The sequence below is a fragment of the Palaemon carinicauda genome, chromosome 9 (genome assembly GCF_036898095.1).
Source record: "Palaemon carinicauda isolate YSFRI2023 chromosome 9, ASM3689809v2, whole genome shotgun sequence".
In the NCBI taxonomy this organism is placed as follows: domain Eukaryota; kingdom Metazoa; phylum Arthropoda; class Malacostraca; order Decapoda; family Palaemonidae; genus Palaemon; species Palaemon carinicauda.
This window is the reverse complement of record NC_090733.1, coordinates 147,231,730-147,253,801: the sequence shown is the minus strand read 5'-3', so window position 1 is coordinate 147,253,801 and position 22,072 is coordinate 147,231,730. Positions and strand designations below refer to the sequence as shown.

The 22,072-nt window shown below is 49.7% G+C and overlaps 1 protein-coding gene across 1 annotated transcript in view; it reads right to left on the bottom strand.

Annotated features, from left to right (window-relative positions):
* The window catches only part of LOC137647248 (ankyrin-2-like), a 53,887-nt gene that overhangs the window by 16,962 nt on the left and 14,853 nt on the right, over positions 1-22,072 (bottom strand). Inside the window, exon 2 of the mRNA XM_068380635.1 lies at positions 17,436-17,515. Within this exon, the coding sequence (XP_068236736.1) occupies positions 17,436-17,515 (80 nt within the window). The remainder of the gene's footprint in view (positions 1-17,435; positions 17,516-22,072) is intronic.

Sequence of the window (22,072 nt, the reverse complement as noted above, 5' to 3'; positions counted from 1 at the left end):
ACCTCTCAGCCGTTCGCTCCAAGTCTTGAGGCTCAAACAGGCTCTCCCCCAGGAGGGAGGCAAGTCGGAGCCTACACACATCTACGGCGGGGACCTTCGGATGGAATCTCTCGGACACAGCATCGCGACGCTTCAACACCGAGTTTGCCCACAGGGTGGTAACCTGGTGCACCAAGAACTCGATGGAGCGGGTGCCCGAGAGCAAGAAGGTCTCTAGGGCCTTCCTATTGGTCTCCTTGGAGAAGTCCTCAGATCGCAATAGGATGCCCAGAGATCCTAACCAGAAGTCCAGCCACGAAGTGGCCTGCATGGCACACTTAGCGACCTTCTCGTGGTTAAGGATCTCTGCCGCCGAGAACGACACCTGCCGGGCAGAGAGTTTCTCCAAGGGAACTCCCTTCGCCAGCTCCTCCACAGAGTGATGGAGAGGAAGAGCGAGGTTGTGCTCACCCAGGATCTCGAAATACCTCCTCTGCTGAAGGCGAGGAGGAGGGATGAGTTTGTTCCCGGCAGTGGAACGACTGGAGGAGGCAAGAAGTGCAAGGTGAGCATTGGCCCTAGCTCTGGCACTCTTCAGCCCCCGAGACCAGGGCAGAGCTGTACTGGTCTTAGGGGCCTTCCGAACGTCGAACACTTCATCCAGAATCGTGTCTTTGCCTTCACGGGGGGGGGATGACTGGATCCGTAAGACTGTTAAGTTGCCTTATCAGGCTTAGGACCTGCCAGAAGGCATGTTCGGACTCTTGCTGTTCTCCTCCCTGCGGGCTGGCAGCTAAGTCTCCTGCCCCAGGAATCTCTTCCTGGGGTGATACGTGGACATTCCCCTGGGTAGTCGTGGGTTCCTGTCGAATTCTTGCAGAGGATTTAGGGATGGTCTTGGAATCCTTGGGCTCCCTCCTAGGAGGGATACAGGATCCCAACAACGAGGTTCGAGGGGCCCCTTCCTCACGAGACGATTCTCCTGCCTGAAGCGAAGTCTCCCCCCCTGGTGCCGAGGGGAAGACTACCGGTCCACTGGACTCACCTGAGGACGGAAAGGCCTCGTCCACGGGAGAAGGAGAGAGTACTCGTGCAGGAGAGGGGACCCTCGAGACCGACCTCTTGGGAACCAACTTCGCCCTGGGGGAAGTCACCACGAAGTCCACTCCTCTCTTTCTCTTCAGCGTAGGAGAGACAGCCGCTGGTTTGTTACCCTGGCCGGCGAGTGCTGGTTTCATAACCCTCACTAACGCCCGTGCCAGCGGACCAAACCAAGTCTGCTGCTCAAAGGACACAGAGTCCGAAATCCTCGCTAAGGTGAAAGGGATCGGGCGATCCTTTGGAGTGAACACGACGGTACCTGCCTGAAAAGAAGGTGGGGAAGAATGCTGTAATGACCTGTCCTCGTCTTGCAATACCAACCTGTGCTTGGATGGAGGTGATCCCGAGTGCCGTCTAGGAGCACGCGTCCCTGCTGCTACCACCGGCTGTGGAATTCGCCGCGAACTATGGTCGCGCGAGGGTGAACGGTCGCGCAAAGGCGAATGGTTGCGCGGGTGATCGCGCGGGCGCGCAGGCGAGCGGTCGCGCGGGCGCGCAGGCGAGCGGTCGCGCGGGGCGCGCAGGCGAGCGATCGCGCGGGCGCGCAGGCGAGCGATCGCGCGGGCGCGCAGGCGAGCGATCGCGCGGGCGCGCAGGCGAGTGGGCGTGAGGGTGGGCAGGTAAATGAACACGTGTCCGAGGCGACGAACGCAAGCGATGGCGCGACGGCGAGGGATCGTGCTGCCGCGTAGGTGAAGAAGATCGCTGGCGATAATGACCACGTGATGGTAGCGATGGCGAGCAGCATGTGTAGGTGAATGATCGCGCGCAAGAGGGCGGTCGTTCAGGGTTGCGCGATGAGGAGCAGCATGCGTAAGCGGGCGATCGTTCAGGGTTGTGCGATGGCGAGCAGCATGCGCAGGTGAATGATCGCGTGAAAGGGTGCGATGGTGATCAGCATCCGCAGGAAGGCGATCGTTCAGGGTTGCGCGATGAGGAGCAGCATGCGTAAGCGGGCGATCGTGCAGGGTTGTGCGATGGCGAGCAGCATGCGCAGGTGAATGATCGCGTGAAAGGGTGCGATGGTGATCAGCATCCGCAGGAAGGCGATCGTTCAGGGTTGCGCGATGAGGAGCAGCATGCGTAAGCGGGCGATCGTGCAGGGTTGTGCGATGGCGAGCAGCATGCGCAGGTGAATGATCGCGAGAAAGGGTGCGATGGTGATCAGCATCCGCAGGAGGGCGATCGTTCAGGGTATTGCGATGAGGAGCAGCATGCGTAAGCGGGCGATCATGCAGGTTCGTGCGATGGCGGGCAGCATGTGAAGGTGATCGCTGGCGAGCAGAAGGTCGACGCGTGTCCTGTGAGAGGATAGGTTCACGAGCAGGAACGGGAAGATCACTGGCACGTTGGCGAACATGTGTTTCTGACACACGCGCAGCACGATGTTGCGTAGCCACAGGACCAGGTGGATGGTGAGCAGGGAGTTCAGCAGGAACTAAAGGGTGGTCAGAGACCGCAGGGCGATGGTCCTCAAATGAGCGCTGACGAGCAGGAGAGCGCTGGCGAGGGGGGCGAACCTCAGGAGAGAGCCGACGAGCAGGTGAGCGTCGGCGAGCAGGAGATCGCTGGCGAGCAGGAGATCGCTGGCGAGCAGGAGAGCGCTTGTGCGCTGGCCCTGCTCGCGTAAGGGAAGAATCCCTTAGCCCTGAAGGGACCGTTGCCCGTCGGGTGACGAGTTCTCCAGAAGGCGAAGATCCGGCAGGAGATGGTAAGCGGTCTGCAGAGAGGTTCAAGGAGGGCGGAGCAGTCGGTTGAGACTGACAAGGAGAGTCCCCCCCGGAGGACGAAGACCCAAAAAGGCGCCTCTTAGTCCCCCTGTAAGGGGAAGGGAGGCCCTTGTGGCGTAGAGGGCGGTGGGCCTTACGGCGGAGGCGGCCTCGGGGGAGATCGTCGGGACCATCGGTCCTCCGAAGGGGTCTCCTTCAAAACACTTCCCTCAGAAGGAAGCTGGGCAGCAGTCGAGACCGAAGGACTCACTTCCCCCTTCGAAGGATGCACGGAAGGAGGAGGAGAGCCTAGAGCACCATCACCAGCAACAGCACCTGCGTCGGAAGGCCAAGCCACGTCGGAGGCCTCTGTCACCACAACATCGACAATAGACAGAGGGTCTACCTCCGCTACCACCGGCGACTGTTTAACAGCGGCCCCCAACGAGACAAGGTCAATAAGAGCGACCCTGGAGGGCAAGCCCTTAAGCCCCAGGGACGACCAAATCTGTAACAGATCATCACTGGATAAAGCATTATTATCAATAACCTCCCCCGGAGAAGGAGGGGGAACCGCCTCGCTATGGGAGGCGACGCCCTCTCCCCCCACCGAAGGTAGGGAAACAGAACAAGGGCCTGCGCTCCCACTCGGACGACTCTCCTTAGGAGGCGGACGAGGGGGAGCTTCGGAGGAGGTTTGGGCGGCGGAAGAAGAGTCCCGAGAACCTTCCTCCTTCAAGGCTAACCCCGGAGGAGAGCGGTCTCTCTTGGACTTCTTCTTACGCCGACGGCCAAACCTCTCCCACTGGGAGGCAGACCACTCCCTGCACTCACGACACATGTTATCCTGGTCGCACCGTCGGCCCCGACATTGAGGGCAGAGGGTGTGAGGATCCGTAATCACGTCCGACATGAAAGTCCCACAAGGACGGCCGGCAACTCCAGGGCATGTCCGCATATTAAATAAAAGAAAATAACTGAAGGTCAACTTCCAACCAATCACACAAGCTGAAAAGAAAAAGAAGAAAATTAAAGGCTGTCACGAAGGCGATGAACAGACACGTCTGATCACCGCCGAGCCAAAAGTGAAGTGAAGCAAGTCACCGGTGGGTGGAGGGGGGAGGGGTAGCAAGCTACCCTTCCCCACCCCCCGCTAACTAGCGCGGGGGTAATTAACCATCGTTAAAAACTATTGGCTCGTCATTTCAGCTGCGCTAAAAGTAAACCCTTTGTAAATAGCGTGGTTTGTATTTCGGTTACGGAACAAACATATTTTCCTCTTTCCTCATACACCTGACAAGTTGCAACGCAAGATAATCAAACATTTCTTCATCACTCAAGTGACTAACTACTGCACCGTAATTGTTTAGTGGCTACTTTCCACTTGGCTATGGTAGAAGAGACTCTTTAGGTATGGTAAGCAGCTCTTCTAGGACACTACAAAATTAAACCACTGTTCTCTAGTCTTGGATAGTGCCATATGCTAGAAGCCCTCTGAGGAGACTTGTATGCAAGTTTTGTCAAACTAATCAGACCAGACTTAATACATTTCATGAAAGCCTGGGAACATTGTGAACAGGTAAATTCCACAGTAGAGAAAAAGTACCCACAATCATAGTCATGAAAGTGCTTGAGTACTGTATTCACTTCTTGATACATGTAACGAACAATGAACTATGCCACCCATCCTGGTGAAGTCCTATACATTTTAACATTTGTACTTGCTGTGATTTCCAGACAGTCTTTCTCTCTTACCCTAAGAAGGATGACTACCACACATGAAGCCAGAGACTTTGACTACAGAACCTGCAAAAATGATGCTACCTAAGTAGCCTTCATTATGATGAGCCACTATAGTACTACTGGAGTCATGTAGCTCATCTGGTGGTTCATTAAGGCTTGTAACGTGACATGGTCCCGCCTGAAGATAGAAGGAAGGGAAGATGATGATGTCTCTTCTTAGAATGGTTCATACAACTGCAGAATAGCATCTATTCCCAAAGCAGCACAGCACAGCCAGGGAAGAAAATTATATATATAAAGTGCTTCAAACAAGCCTGAAAAAAAGGTGGATGAGAGGGTTTCTTCTTAATGGCCCTCCTGCTTGTACTCTTTACCCCCAAAGAAAGGCAGCATATATGCTGCTAAACAGCACCAATGGAAATGAGTTGATCCCTGGTATCAGAGGTGATGGCAGTTGTGATGTTGAACATGAACTTGATGATGTAACTTTTCCAAGTCCAGAGAAATGGCCATCAACTCTTTAACATCACAATTTGAAGTTTCAATAACTATAATAACTTCAGTGTTTTAATAGGAGTATGATTTCAGTGAAGATGAAAACTAGGCTGTTAAAATCTATAATGAGGGGTAGGTAGTTACTCAGGGGTAGTTAGGGAAGCCTTAACCCCCTACCCAGCTCACTGAGAATCCCACTTTGACATGCACCTAAACCTTACGAGATGGATGAAGCCGGGAAATATAACTTGCATGACTCAGGTTTGTAAAGTTGAAAAAAATACAAACTACTTTAAAAGAGGAGACATTCTTACTCTCATCGTAGACAGACATAGCAACTGCTATCTTAAATAAGATGCTTTTTGTTCTGTGAAGGAACTAGGTAAGCTACACAACTGCAGCACAGCCAACACAAGTACTCCAGAAAAGGTGTCAACTTGTGAGTGCATTCCCGTAGACAGTTTGTTGTGACGGTTGTCCGACGTTTCTAGAATCTTGCCTTCAGGACTTGGCTTATTAACAGGTTCTTCCTAACAGCATAAGTGTGTCTGTGCAATGTCTTCCAGATGTTCTACTGTCTAGGTTTTTGTGATCTCTTTTCATTTCACTAAGCCAGGAGGTCCTTCTGACGATCATCTTAAGTTTGCCTGAGCTGACAAAGCAAAGAAGTTAAAGGCAAAGAAGTTAAACATCTGGATCGTAGGTTGCTTCCCTAAAGGAGGAAATAGAGAAAGATTCAAACCTAAGATTGTTCATGGCCAACTTTTGAGTTTTAGAGACAAACACAGGAATAAAGAAAAATGTTATTTTCATTAGTAAAATAAATTTTTGAATATACTTACCCGATAATCATGTAGCTGTCAACTCCGTTGCCCGACAGAATTCTATGGAGGGATACGCCAGCTATCACAATACTAGAAGGGGGTGTACTTACCAGCGCCACCTGTGGCCAGGTACTCAAGTACTTCTTGTTGACACCTCCTCAATTATTCCTCGGTCCCACTGGTTCTCTATGGGGAGGAAGGGAGGGTCAATTAAATCATGATTATCGGGTAAGTATATTCAAAAATTTATTTTACTAATGAAAATAAAATTTTTCAATATTAAACTTACCCGATAATCATGTAGCTGATTCACACCCAGGGGGGTGGGTGAAAACCAGTGTACAAGATTAAAGGATAGCTAAGTATCCCAAATTTCATATAACAGTTATCTCAAATAACAATGAAATAATAAGTACCTGGTAAGGAAGTCGAATTGAACCGTTACTCTGCCTCTTTTTTAAGTTCGTCTTCCTTACTGAGCGCAGCGTTCCTCTTGGAGGCTGAATCAACCCAAAGGTGCTAAAGTATATAGGGTTGCAACCCCTACTAAAGGACCTCTACAAAACCTCTAACCTAGGCGCTTCTCAAGAATGAATAGACCACCCGCCAAATCCAAGGATGCGGAAGGCTTCTTAGCCTACCGTAACAACCATAAAAACAACAATAAAAGTATTCAAGAGAAAGGTTAAAAAAGGGTTATGGGATTAAGGGAATGTAGTGGCTGAGCCCTCACCTACTACTGCACTCGCTGCTACGAATGGTCCCAGGGTGTAGCAGTTCTCGTAAAGAGACTGGACATCTTTCAGATAAAATGATGCAAACACTGACTTGCTCCTCCAATAGGTTGCATCCATTATACTCTGCAGAGAACGGTTTTTATTAAAGGCCATCGAAGTAGCTACGGCTCTTACTTCGTGGGTCCTTACCTTCAGCAATGCAAGGTCTTCCTCCTTTAAGTGAGAATGTGCTTCTCTGATCAGAAGCCTTATATAATACGAAAGCCCATTCTTGGACATGGGTCTCGAGGGTTTCTTGATGGCACACCATAAGGCTTCTGACTGTCCTCGAATAGGTTTAGACCTCTTGAGATAATATTTGAGAGCTCTGACAGGGCAAAGAACTCTCTCTAGTTCGTTACCTACCATGTTGGAGAGGCTAGGTATTTCGAACGATCTAGGCCAAGGACGTGAAGGAAGCTCGTTCTTTGCTAGGAATCCAAGCTGAAAAGAACATGTTGCAGATTCGGTTGTGAAACCAATGTTCTTGCTGAAGGCATGAACCTCACTGACTCTCTTAGCTGTTGCAAGGCAAACGAGAAAAAGAGTCTTGAGGGTAAGGTCCTTGAAGGATGCTGACTGGAGAGGTTCGAACCTAGATGTCATAAGGAACCTTAAGACTACGTCTAGATTCCAGCCTGGAGTGGAAAGACGACGTTCTTTAGACGTCTCAAAAGACTTAAGAATGTCTTGAAGGTCCTTGTTGGAAGACAGGTCCAAACCTCTGTGGCGGAGAACTGAAGCCAACATACTCCTATATCCTTTAATCGTAGGAGCTGAAAGGGATCTCTCATTCCTAAGATGTAGAAGGAAGTCAGCTATTTGGATCACAGAGGTATTGGTAGAGGATATAGAATTGGCTCTACACTAGCTTCGGAAGACCTCCCACTTAGACTGGTAGACTCTACGAGTGGAAACCCTTCTTGCTCTGGCAATCGCACTGGCTGCCTCCTTCGAAAAGCCTCTAGCTCTAGCGAATCTTTCGACAGTCTGAAGGCAGTCAGCCGAAGAGCGTGGAGGTTTGGGTGCAACCTGTCTACGTGAGGTTGACGTAGAAGGTCCACTCTTAGAGGTAGAGTCCTGGGGAAGTCGACTAGCCATTGAAGTACCTCTGTGAACCATTCTCTTGCAGGCCAAAGGGGAGCAACCAGCGTCAGCCGTGTCCCTTCGTGCGAGACGAATTTCTGCAGAACTTTGTTTATTATCTTGAACGGAGGGAATGCGTACAGGTCGAGATGGGACCAGTTCAGTAGAAAAGCATCCACATGAACTGCTGCAGGGTCTGGAACAGGGGAACAATACAGCGGAAGTCTCTTGGTTATGGAGGTGGCAAACAGATCTATGGTAGGTTGACCCCACAAGGTCCAAAGTCTGTTGCACACACTCTTGTGGAGGGTCCATTCCGTGGGAATGACCTGATTCCTTCTGCTTAGGCGATCTGCTGACACGTTCATATCGCCCTGAATGAACCTCGTGACCAGAGTGAGGTTTAGACCTCTTGACCAAATGAGGAGGTCCCTTGCGATCTCGTAAAGGCTCCTCGAATGGGTCCCTCCTTGATTGGAGATGTAAGCCAAGGCTGTGGTATTGTCTGAGTTCACCTCCACCACTTTGCCTAGCAGGAGGGACTTGAAGTTCAACAGGGCTAGATGAACTGCTAGCAGCTCCTTGCAGTTGATGTGGAGTAATCCTTGTTCCTCGTTCCACATTCCCGAGCATTCCCGTCCGTCCAAGGTTGCACCCCAGCCCGAGTCCGATGCATCTGAGAAGAGATGAAGATTGGGGGTCTGAATGGCCAATGATAGACCCTCCTTGAGAAGGAGGTTGTGCTTCCACCACAGGAGAGTGGTCTTCATCTCTTGGTTGATAGGGATAGAGACTGCTTCTAGAGTCGAACCCTTGTCCCAATGAGCTGCCAGGTGGAATTGAAGAGGGCGGAGGTGGAGTCTCCCTAGCTCGACAAACAGGGCCAGTGATGAGAGGGTCCCTGTGAGACTCATCCACTGTCTCACTGAGCAACTGCTCCTCTTCAGCATGCTCATGATGCACTCTAGGGCTTGGCTTATCCTGGGGGCCGATGGAAAAGCCCGAAAATCCTGACTCCGAATCTCCATTCCCAGGTACACAATGGATTGTGAGGGAATGAGTTGAGACTTCTCTATATTGACTAATAGACCTAGGTCTCTGATAAAGTCTAAAGTCCAATTGAGATTCTCCAGACAACGACGACTCGTGGAGGCTCTCAACAGCCAGTCGTCTAGGTAGAGGGAGGCTCTGATGTTCGACAAGTGTAGGAATTTGGCTACATTCCTCATCAGATGAGTAAAGACCATAGGAGCTGTGCTTAGGCCAAAACACAGGGCTTGGAATTGATAGACAACCTTTCCGAAAACGAATCTCAGGAAAGGTTGGGAGTCTGGATGAATAGGAACGTGAAAGTATGCATCTTTCAAGTCCAACGAGACCATCCAGTCCTCCTGTCTGACCGCTGCTAAGACCGACTTGGTCGTCTCCATCGTGAACGTCTGCTTGGTGACATACTCGTTGAGAGCGCTGACGTCCAGCACCGGTCTCCAACCTCCTGTCTTCTTGGCCACAAGAAAGAGACGGTTGTAGAAGCCCGGGGATTGATGGTCCCGGACTATAACCACTGCCTTCTTTTGTATAAGAAGCGACACCTCCTGTTGCAATGCTAGCCTCTTGTCCTCTTCTTTGTAGTTGGGAGAGAGGTTGATGGGCAATGTGGTCAGAGGTGGTTTGAGGCAGAATGGAATCCTGTAACCGTTCCTCAGCCAACTGACAGACTGTGCGTCTGCACCTCTCTTCTCCCAGGCTCGCCAGAAGATCTTGAGTCTGGCTCCTACTGTTGTCTGGAGAAGCGGAGAGTCAGTTTTTTCCTTTAGATGTCCTGGATCCTTTCCTAGACTTGCTCCTGTAAGAGTCTGGACGGGAGCTTCCTCGGCTGGGGGCTCTACCACGAAAGGGCGGTATGAACCTCGTAGCAGGGGTATCAGCCACTGGGGAGCGATAAGTCTTGGGGACTGAGGTAGGAACCTTAGACTTACGAGCCGATGAGGCTACAAGATCGTGCGTATCTTTTTGTATCAGGGCAGCAGACAAGTCCTTAACCAGCTCTTCGGGAAAGAGGAACTTCGAGAGCGGAGCAAAAAGGAGTTGTGACCGTTGGCAAGGTGTAATGCTGGCGGAAAGGAAGGTACACAGTTGTTCCCTTTTCTTCAACACCCCTGATACAAACATCGACGCTAGCTCACCCGATCCATCTCTGATGGCCTTATCCATGCAGGACATTAATAGCATGGCAGAATCTTTGTCCGCAGGAGAGGTTTTCTTGCTGAGGGCCCCCAGGCACCAGTCGAGAAAGTTGAACATTTCAAATGCTCTAAACATCCCTTTCAGTAAGTGATCCAGGTCTGAGAAGGTCCAACAAACCTTCGAGCGCCTCATAGCAGTTCTCCGAGGCGAGTCTACCAGACTTGAGAAGTCAGCCTGGGCAGAGGCAGGTACTCCCAAGCCTGGTGCTTCCCCTGTGGCATACCAAACGCTCGCTTTCGAAGTGAGCTTCGTTGGAGGGAACATGAAGGAAGTCTTGCCAAGGTGTTGTTTAGACTGCAGCCACTCCCCTAAGATCCTTAAAGCCCTCTTAGAGGATCTAGCTAGGACAAGCTTAGTATAGGAGGACTTAGCTTGTTGTACGCCCAGCGAAAACTCAGATGGCGGAGAGCGGGGAATAGCAGAGACAAAGTGGTCTGGGTAAACCTCCCTGAGTAGAGCCAAGACCTTACGAAAATCAAGAGACTGTGGAGAAAGCTTGGATTCGTCCACGTCTAATGAGGGATCAAGGTGTGCCTCCTCATCATCCGAAACCTCATCACCAGAATGTAGCGAAGAGATCGGACAAGAATGCTGAACCGCAGAGTCAGAACGTGTAGGAACAATAACCGTGGTTTCCTCTTCAAGTAACTGTTGAGGGAAAACCTGAGGCTCAGACTGCAAGGGCTGAACAACAGACGAAGCAGAAGGAAGGCGCATGGGTGGAGGAGGTTGACTCCTAGCAAGAGAGGTTGAACCCAAGGATTGCGCTTGCTGAGCGGAGGACGGAGGCGGAGGCGCAAGTTCCTGTTCCTGTGATATGAGCGGAGCATGATGAGGCTGAGGCTGCGCAGAACAAGGTAAAGTTCTCGCAAGCTGAGGCTCCTGAGGCGCAAGTTCAGGGTGTAAGGGTTGAGCTCGCTGCAGCGAGAGCTGAGGAGACTGACTCATGGACGGAAGAGGTTGTTGTACCTCAACCGCGAGTTGCACCACTGGTGGAGCAGCAAGGGGAGGCGGAGGAAGAGTGGAATAATCCTCCTGATCCCAAAGAAAAGGTTGCCTTAAAGAAGGCTGAGGCTGAACACCACTGGGAACAGCGAACTCAGAATGTGGCTCAACATCGTACGCCTGGCAGATGGTGCTGCGCCTAGGCGGAGCGAGCGCAGGCGGGGCGAGCGCAGGCGGAGCGAGAACAGGCGGAGGGAGTGTAGGCGGAGGCGGAGGTGCAACACTCTCAGCCCGACACTCACGCATCAAGTCCGAAAGCTGAGCTTGCATGGACTGAAGCAGAGTCCACTTGGGATCGGCAGAAACGACAGTAGACTGAGGTAAAGCCTTAACAGTCGAGCTCTGTTGTGGCAGAACCTTACTCCTCTTGGGCGGAGTACAGTCAACAGATGACTGAGGCGAGTCAGAGCTGAGCCAATGACTGCAACCTGGCTGAGCACTCGCGGACTGGACTCTACGTTTAAGCGGTCTCGAGACCTGAGACCAACGTTTCTTCCCTGACAGTTGATCAGCGGACGAGCAGAAGACGGGCTCAATCGTCTGCAGGTGGGAGTGACGGTCTTTGGAAGACACGCCCGCAACCACCGAGGATAATTCTGTGCGCCTAACAAGGCCTGCCGAACCCTTATGCCCTTCGACATTGCTTCTCCCCTGGGCTTGGGAGCTTGCAAGAGGTCCCGGACTGGGAGGACGACTGGCTCGCACAGAAAAATCCTCACGCACCACACTGGCACTAACACTAGCACTAGGCACTGCACTGACACTAGCATTCGTCACAGCACTGGCACTAACTCCACCCACTGAACTCTTGACCTTCAGTTCTTTAACTTCGGCCATCAGAGACTTATGGTCACTTACCACTGACTCTACTTTATCGTCTAAAGCCTGAATAGCACGCAAAACCACTGACATATCAGGCGGAGGGCACACAGTAGGTTCGGGGGTAGCCACTACAGGGGTAGGAACAGGTAGGGGATCATGAGGTGAGGAAAACAATGAAGAGTGAGAAGAACTCCTCCTAACTATACCTCTCTCTAACTTAGTAGAATACTTCAAAAGACGGACAAATACCAATTCCGAAAGTCCGGCGCATTCCTCACATCGATTTTCTAACTGACAGGGCCTGTCCCTACAGTCAGAACAAGCGGTGTGAGGATCTACCGAGGCCTTCGGAATACGCCTATTGCAAGACCTACATCGTCTATGGGAGGGGGCTTGCGAAATGTCAGACATTTTGAATTCAAAGAGTTAGCCAAAGGGGGTTCCAAAAACAAGCAAAAAAACGTTAACCGTTAATCAGGACTATATAAAAGCTATCTAGCTAATATAAGAAGGTTTCCAGTAAAGCGACAGCCGTTAATCTGAGAGAATACTTCACCAATTAGCCGTGAATAAACTCGAAGACCATAAGCGTATCCCAGAACGTCTTGCCGGAAGCACGACAGAGGAATAATTGAGGAGGTGTCAACAAGAAGTACTTGAGTACCTGGCCACAGGTGGCGCTGGTAAGTACACCCCCTTCTAGTATTGTGATAGCTGGCGTATCCCTCCATAGAATTCTGTCGGGCAACGGAGTTGACAGCTACATGATTATCGGGTAAGTTTAATATTGAAAAATGAGACCTTTCTTCATCTCTAGGAATGACTAACAAAATGTGCTAATCATGCAGATCACCTACTCATTTCATTGAAGCAAATAGGAAAACCACATGAGTTGTGTTAAATCTTTGTCAGACGTCTGCTTAAAAGGTTAGCAAGGGACCTTTTCAGAGACCTAGGGACTCTGGTGACGTTCTCTGCGGGTGGCTTGAGTTCCCTAGGCGGGCAGGACTGCTCAAAGCTCCTCATAAGCACTGATAACTCCTACAAAGAAGAAAAGTCTACTCCCTTTATCCTAAAGACTTGGCCGAAGGACAAGCAATAGCTTTTCACCAGTGAGACTGAAAGGCACTTCTCTCTCACCAAGAGAACAAGTCAGTCTATAATCAGTTGAATAGTAGCTAGGGCTGAAGAGTAACCCTTTATGACACGAATCATGGATGATGGCCCACTTTGCCTAGTAGACAACCATAGATGACTCAAGTATCCAGTGCCTTGAGAAAAGTCCTTTGCTTGGAGGAGATTCTAGATAACCTCCACTCATGAAGTGAAGAAGCGTCATAAGTTGTGGCATCTTTGCAGATGAGGTTGGCCACTTGAGAGCCACCCAGGTCATCTTAAAGTTTGGAGTGGTGAATATCCTGCTGACTACTCTTTGGATCAGGCAAAATGAAGGAAAAGCATATACGTCAAGGCTGTGCCTTGGATGTTAAAATGCTTCTTATAGGGCTGCTGCCTGACTCAGAATTGGTGAGCAACAGACTGGTAGCTTCATGTCGAGCTTCATTGCAAACAAATCTATCATTGGAGAACCACAAAGTCAAGATGCTCCTTGCCACTTGAGAATGAAGGGATCACTTGTCCCTCACGATTGAGTATGACGGCGATTAAATTCTTCTTGCTCGGAATGAATCTCGCCGACAACTCCACTGCGTAGATTAGTGCCCAATTATGAGCCTGCATCACTAACTTTCTCAGCAGCTCTTTGCTTGATGACGTACAGCAATATGGTAGTGATGCCACTCATCAACAATACCAAGTGGCCTACCTGGCACCATTGGAATTTGTTATGATTAGAACACCATGGGTACAGCCTTCCTTTTCAGCAGGTTAATGTGCAGGCTCTCATCTTTAGTATGTGAAAGTTGCCAATCTGGGTATGACACCACAAGGAGCCCACTTCAGGAGAATCTTGTCCTTCAACCACTAACCTAGGTTGACCATTACTTCCTGTTGTACACAAACTGATGATGAGGTGGATTGTCAGATGGTGACCAGTGTCTCGTCAGGCACCAATGATGTGACCATTGATGTAGCCGCCCATGTGAGACGAGCTTCTCTAAAGCTGAAAGATGCCCTAATAAATGCTACCACTGACAAGCTGGTAGTTGATTGTGCTAAAAGGGCATGCTATTTTCCCAAGTCTGCTGACATGATTGTTAGATGGTAAGAATCTTCCTGCTGTGTGTCTATCAGCATCCCAAGAAAGATTGGACTTCTCTACATTCACATATTTTATATACTTTATTCATTACTTTTCCTATACTAGTAGTACAGTAGTTTGTTTATTTCCTTATTTCCTTTCCTCACTGGGATATTTTTCCTGTTGGAACCCTTGGGCTTAATGCATCCTGCTTTCCGGCTAATGTTGTTGCTTAGCCAATACTGTAATAATGAAAGGTGATGAGCTTGTCTCCATGTTGTAGAAGTTGACTCAGCGGGAAGATCGGCGTCAATGACCTTCGATGTCAGGATGCCAGAGAACTTCAAATCATTCATTCATTCATTCTGGGGGAAGAAGACAAGATCAGACAATCGTTCAGGTACCTTAGAAGGCATATCCCTTTGGCGTGAGCCCAAGCTGAGATGAGTGCGGACACCTGAGTGAGCAATTGAGGGTCGGTTAACAGCCCAATGTATAGAACTTTCAACTAGAAGACCTTCACCCGAAATATAGAGGAACTTCCCTGAAGACCGATAGACTAGAATATGGAAACATCTTATGCATATCCAGTCCAGAGAGATCATAAAGTCGTTCCTCCTAATGGCAGCTTGTATGGTGCTCACCATCTCCATATTCACTGGACCCAGTAGGATGACCTCGCTTAGGCTGGAGATGTTGAATACCAGTCTCCAGCACCCAGTTGACTTCTCCACAATGAATAGATGACTGTAAAAGCCCAGATATCCATCCTGTACTAACTGCAACAAGTCATGTTTCAACTTATTTACTTTTGAATGCAGAAAGTCTCTCCAAATCTGGGTGGTAAGACAACAACATCATCAAAGTTTGTGTGAAGGGAGGCGGTATCCGTGTCAGAGGCCACATACCATCCACTTCTCTGGTCTGTGATACTGTACCTCCACCTTACCCAAAGATGTCACAGGTGTAACCCAACTTGTAGCCATTACATGAGGAGATGCCTTTCCAATTGACTTCTCTTTCCTCTGCTGGCCCTCCTCCTTTTGGGCTCACCTAAACAGGGAGGAATGTGTTGGAGCAGGACCTACTGATCTTCTCACGGATGTAGGTAAAGGTGTAGTGGGCCTTGATCTGGAAATAGATAATGATTTCTAGATGGCCAACGACAATGGAGTCGATGCCTTTACCTTCAGTATTGGTTATGATGTCCCAGACTTTTTAAATGTTACAACTCGGTGAAATTGGGAGTCCTCACTAGACTTTTTCCATTTTTCCACCATTCTATCTACTTCTTCAGGAGGACAGGGCACTTGGCTCTGGCTAATTAGGGCATTCCTCAATGGCAGTGCCTCTCATCAGATTTGTGTAGCAAATTTCAAAGCAACTGTGTCCCTCTTCATAAGGACCGAGTTGGTCTCCTGGTTAGCAAAACAGATGCCTGCCTTTGACCCCGTGAGAACTAGATCTGAGAATTTCTTCTTGCTTTCAGGATTTCACAAATCCAGAGATAAAGTGAAGATGGCCACTGTCCCTGACCAGTACTCCAACCAGGTTACCTAGATGCTAGCTATTGCAACAGCTCTCATATTTGTCAACTCCTGAGGCTAAAAAGATGGTTAACAGTGTCCCCAGTCTCTCTATTAAGGTATCCGTTGTTAGGGTTGTGAGGAGGAGTCGAGTGCTTGTACTTCTGAAAGGCTGGCAGGGTTACGTTGGTAGGACCTGTGGACTGTAGCATCCTTGAACTGTCTGAAACCTGATGAGGATGACGTTTCCCAATGATCTCATGGTGATCTGTCACTTGCAGAGTACTGTACTGTATCTGGGAAAATGAATTCTGGAGAAACTCACTTGAGGTGACTTAGGGGAATCACTCCTACAGTTTTGTTCCTAAATTTGTGACCTTTGCATGGAAATCAATCCACAGTACTTCACGGAAGCATTCCTTGGGTGAATTGCACATGAGGAATTCTCCTCCAAAGATAGCGCAATCAGCGGTGCAGTTTCTGGAACACAGGGCTGGTCATATACAAGAGCGTGGCAGGTAAAGAATTACTGCGATTTAACCGCGAGCACATCTTAATAGGAGAATACATATGCACAGAAGCACACACATCAACAGAAAAGGGTTAGCTAGTGAGCGGTCATGCGTGAGTAAAAGATTGTTCTCTAATTGAAGATGCGCACAAAGAGACGAAGATTCAGGATTTGGTGAATGTTTGTCCATTGGACAATGCCAGCAGGAATGGAAGAGTACACTCTAGTAGAAGCGTATACAGGAAAAGGCAAGTGTTCATATCCGTAGGAGCGCACAGAATCCAAAGCACACGATAACAGCTGGATGTACACTAACAGATGAGCGGGCATGTATAGGCAAGTGTGCATACCCAAATGCATGTGCAGAAATTGGAGAGTGCACGTACAAAAACAAATAAATGAGCACCTTACTAAGTGTCAAGTTTGAAGGTGACGGAACCACTGATGATGAGGATAGATGATCTACTGCCCCTTAAGGAGGTTACACCGACTACTTTTTCTGCAGGGGCAGCTGGGAAAGACATTAGAGAAAAAGAATTGAATAACAATGTTGTAAGGCTTTGCAAGTCTTTCTGTCAACAGAATACCCTCAATGCATAAAGAAAACCACATCGTCCTTAGCCAAATCATCATCTGTAGGAAAACTTTCAGGTTTCCGCCCAAGGAGATATAATACTTCCTTCTCTTGGGGAAGTAGATAATGCAGCCTCACTCTGGGCTTGTCCCAAAGTTAAATCAATGATGTCACCTTTATTCGCCCTCCCCACACTGGAGGAAGGAGACAGAGAAGGCTCATAAGCCAGAAAACCAGAAGGAGAAAGGAGAGGTTTGGAGAATTTTTTAGCCTTCGAGGACGACCCCAAAGGAGAAGACTCTCCTGCTTGGATTCATTATTCTCCTTCCTGTACTCAGCCACTCCCTACATTCTGCACAGGATGATGACTGTAGGAGGACACAAAGAATGGGTACCCACAGAAGTCCTAAATCCCTGGGCAGGATCGCATGCAAGCAAGTGGTTTCTCAATTTGTTTAGCAGACAACATACTGCAAAACAAAATAAGTTAAAAAAAAAAAATACGTTAGCACTTAAGAGTACTAAACTACTGTACCACTCAACGTCTGAAGTCAACGTGGCCACTCAGTGAGCTGGAATTGAGGCGAGGCTTCCCCACTACCTGCCAGTAACTACCAACACCTCATTATAAAGTTTCCAGCTTCCCTGAAATCATACTTTATTAGAGGATGATGGTTTGTATCCATGTGGGAACAAACTTACTACACACACTACTAAGCTTTAACACAATCAGAAAAATTCACAATTTACTACAATGAATAAAGAACCCAGTACTTGAAACAATACATTCATAGTTCATGGATAATGTATCAAGAATTTTATTGAGATCTTTCTTACCCTTGGCAATTCCTTGGTTGGCTCAGGGCATTTGAAGCATTCAGGAACTTCAGCAGGAACTTTAGCTGGAGGTTCATCCCCTGAAAACAAACGATACTTTTAAGAAACATAACATGTTGTTATACCACTAAAAAAAACACTAGAACATAAAATATTGTTATGTTAGAATACAGAATCGGTTATAAAATATGACAAAGTCGGAGATAATTTGTATTTTTCCTAACCATACAAACCTTAGCTATTTACATAGGGTTTACTTTTGGCGTAGCTGAAAGGACGAGCCATTAGAATTTAACGAGGGTGTATTACCCCCGCGCAAGTTATCAGGGGGGTAGGGGAGTGGTAGCTAGCTACCCCTCCCCCCCTCACACACCGGTGAACTGCTTCACTTCACTTAGAGGTAGGACTTGCCTTGGGGGACAGGGCTGGCGGGCAAATATGTGTAAATAGCTAAGGTTTGTATGGTTAGGAAAAATACAAATTATCTCCGAATTTGTCATTTGTTCCGTAACCGAAATACAAACCACGCTATTTACATAGGGTGACTTACCCTTAGGAAGGGTGGAAAGTCCCCAGCCTTACTGGCTTTGGCTTACCCGGGGACTCAGAATCCGAGTGAGCAGCACTCGAGAAAAAGAGTCCCTGCACCTCGCAAGATCTTGCTACGCAAGAAACGTGTGGCCTACATAAGCTTGTGTGTGGAGGGAAGAAGTGTGACTTGTCCTAGGAAGTCGACCTGAAGTCCTTTAGCTGGAATTCTAGGCTAGGACTTTCCCAATACCACCTCGTCAGGGTATGGGGGACGCGACAGTATTAACTCAATACTAGGAACACAAGGAAGCATGGTTTACCTGCAGAGGTTTGAGGTCAGCTATGCAGAGAACCCAGGATGCTGCTTTTCCCAAGAGAGGGGAGGATGAAGAAAGAAGTAAGGGCCAGACATACTTCTTTCATTCATGCAGTCTAAAACCGGATAACAATGCCCTCAACCTTCTGCTACCTGTCCAATAAGGAGCCTGAGGTTAGACCAGCTGTTGTGTAGCCACCAGAGGGCCGATAGACGTATCGAGGCTCCAGTGGGTCACGTCCTGCAGGTAGTGGGCTGTGAAGGTCGTTAGATGCTTCCAGGCTCCAGCTTGTAGCACCTGCGTTACACAGTAGTTTCTCTTGAAGGCCAGGGACGTTGCGATGTCTCTGACATCGTGTGCCCTAAAGCGACGTGACGGAGGAGGATCTGGGTTCAGGGCGTGATGGATGACCCTTTGAGTACAGGCTGAAAAGGCATTCTTGATGACCCTCCTCTCCGTCCTCCCTGTGCTCCCAAACAGGGCTTGCACGCGAGGACGAACTGCAGCTGTTCTTTAAGATAACCCCTCCGACTCCTTACTGGGCCTAGTAGGAGAAGGTCTGGGTCATCTGTTACAGAATGGAGACTCGAAATCCTGAAGGAGTCGACCGAAGGTCCGGGACTCCAAGATTTTGAGTCTAGCAACCAACTCAGGGACGAACCTGAACGTTACCTCCACCTATCCTCTTGAGTGGGCGACGCCGTACGAGAGACCATGAAGGTCGCTGACACGCTTGGCCGAGGCCAGAGCGAGCAGGAGCACTGTCTTCCAAGACCGGTGACGATCAGAAGCCTAGCGTAATGGTTCGCAAGGAGATCTCTTAAGAGCCCTAAGAACCCGAACTATGTTCCATGGAGAAGGTCTCACTTCCGACTGGGGCAGGTAAGTTCGTAGTTACGTATGAGCGAAGAAAGATCCAGCGAGGAGGAAATGTCTATTCCTTTCAGCCTGAAGGCCAGGCTAAAGGCTGAGCGATAGGTTTCCACCGCCGAGAGCGAAAGGAGCATCTTCTCCTGCTGATAGACAATGACTCTGCTATTGCTGGAATAATGGCATCAAGGGGAGAGGTACCTCTCCCACAACATCAACCACAGAAGATTCTCCACTTCGCCTGGTAGACCCCTGCGGATGACTTTCGCAGGTGTCGAGACATCCACTCCGCAACTTGTTGCGGAACGCCTCTCTCTGTGAGGGGATGCTGGATGGTCTCCAGGTGTGAAGCCGAAGCAATGCTACGGCTTGTGGTAGATGTCGCAGTGTGGTTGTTTGAGTAGCTCGTGTCGTGAGGGAAGCTCTCTCAGCAGTTCCATCAGGAGATGCAGAAGTTCCGGGAACCACTCTGCATGATGCCGCAGCGGAGCTATCAGAGTCATCGACAGGTTGACCGATAGTCTGATCTTGTTGAGCCCCCTTCTCAACAGACAGAACGGTGGGAAGACGTAGACGTCGATGTTGTCCCACCGTTGTAGGAAGGCATCTAGCCAGAGTGCCTTGGGGTCTGGGACTGGGGAGTAGTACAGCGGCAGCTTGAAATTCAAGGCTGTCGCAAACAGGTCCACAAGGTCAGGACTTGTTGGCTACCAGGGGGGGCTGAAGACCACTCGGTACTCTCTATCAGTGAGGCCCTGCTCAGACTGTCGGAGAGCACATTCCTTTGCCCGGAATGAAGCGAGCCGATAGGGTATTGAGTGGACTTCGGTTCATCTCAGTATCTCTACTGCAAGATGAGAAAGCGTTATGAAAAGGTACCTCCCTGCTTGTTGAAAAAAGCCACTACCGTGAGTTGTCGTTCATGGAGTGACTCGCCAGGGTCTGTTGCAAGTGTTGAAGGGCCAGAATACGGCTTTCATTCCTAGCAGATTGATGTGGAGGTACCCTTCTGGTTCTGACCATAGGCCTGATTCAGAACGTGGGCCTCCCCCCTCCTTCTTTTGACGAGTCCGAGAACAGCATCAAATGCGGGGAAAGGACAAGAAGATCCATTCCCTTGCAAAGGTTTCCGTAGGTCAACTACCACTGCAGGTCCATTCGTTCCGCGGGTCCCTGAGAGACCAGAGTGTCCGGGGAATCGTTGTCTTGATTCCACTGGGACTTGGGCCGCCAATGCAGGGATCTCATCCTGAAGCGGCCGTTTGGAACTAGCCTGGACAAGGAAGAAAGGTGACCTAGGAGGCGTAACCAAGATTGGGCTGGAAGCTCTCCTCGTCTGAGGAAAGGTTCTGCGACTCTCCTCAGCCTTGCTATCCTGATATCTGATGGGAAGGCTTGGAGATTGGAGTCTAATATCATGCCTAGATATCCCAGTTGTTGAGATGGAAGCAGAGAAGACTTCTCGAGAATTACCATGATCCCTAGATCTTGGCAAAGTCCCAGAAGCTTGTCTCGGTGTCGAAGAAGGGTCGATTCCAAGACTGCCTGGGTTAGTCATTCTTCCAGAAAGCGAAGGAGACGGATGCCACTCCTGTGCGGCCATGAAGATATCAGGGTGAACATTCTGGTGAACACCTGCGGTGCTATGGAATGATCGAAACACAGCACCTTGAACTGGTAAATCTTGTTGTCTAGGCTGAATTTCAAGTACTTCCTGGAAGACAGATGGATTGGGATCTGGAAGTACCCGTCCTTCAGATGCAGTGTGCACATAAAGTCTTGTGGTCTCACTACAAGCCTGATCGACTCTGCTGTTCCACGCTGAACGAAATTTGTTCGACAAACTTGCTCAGGGCTAAGAGGTCGATGACAGGTCTCCAGCCTTCAGACGCTTTCTTACAAGAAAAAGTCGACTGAAGAAGCCCAGGGGGGGGGGAGCCGTCGATGACCTTTTGGAGAGCATCCTTCTAGAGCATGGTCTCGACTTCTGCCCGAAGGGCTAGCCCCTTTGCCGATCCCATGGCATAGGAGCTCAGCGACACTGAATTCGCTGTCAGTGGAGGTAGAGATGTAAAGAACGGGACGCGATATCCTTGGCTGATCACGGAGATCGTGCAGGAATCGGCCCCGAGTTGCTGCCACCTGAACGCGCAACCTTAGGCATCCCCCCACTGGAGACCATGCAGGGGGGGTGCCAATCCTAGCGTTTGAGGCCTCGGCCGCTCCCTCTAGGATTATTGCCTCCCCAGGAGGATTTCCCACCCTTCTTGTCTCTGACAGGAGGGGGCTGCTGTTTAGATACCTTGTCTTAGCTGCCGGGGCCGGTTCCGATGTCCTAGGCTGACGAGGCTGTTGTTGTTGAGGCGCTGGAGGCTTGTAGGGTCCGGATGTAAGCGCCTTTGGAGGAGCGAATCGTGATTCGACTTTCTCCACCTCTCAGCTGTCCGTTCCCCGTCCTTGGGCTCAAAACAAGGTCTTTCCAAGGATGAAAGAGTGTTTGAGCTTGCCGACATCCATGGTTGGGACTTCCGAGAGGAACCTCTCGGTCACTGCATCTCAATGCTTCAACATCGAGTTTGTCCACAAGTTCGAAACTTGGTGAGCCGGGAAACGATGGTGCTCGTGCCCGAGAGGAGGAAAGTTTCCATGACCTTCCTGGAGCTCTCCATGGACAAATTCTCGTATCGCAACAGGATGCCCAGAGATCCAAGCTAGACGACCAGCCACGAAGTGGCCTGCAGGGCACACTTCGCGGCTATCTCCTGGCTTAAGATCTCTGAAGTCGAGAATGTCACCTGCCGGGCAGAGAATTTCTCGAGAGAAAAATTCCCTGGTAAGCCCCTTCCACGGAATGGTGGAGAAGAAGGGCTAAACCAGGTTACCCCATGATCTCGAAGTACCTCCTCTGCTGACGGCTGA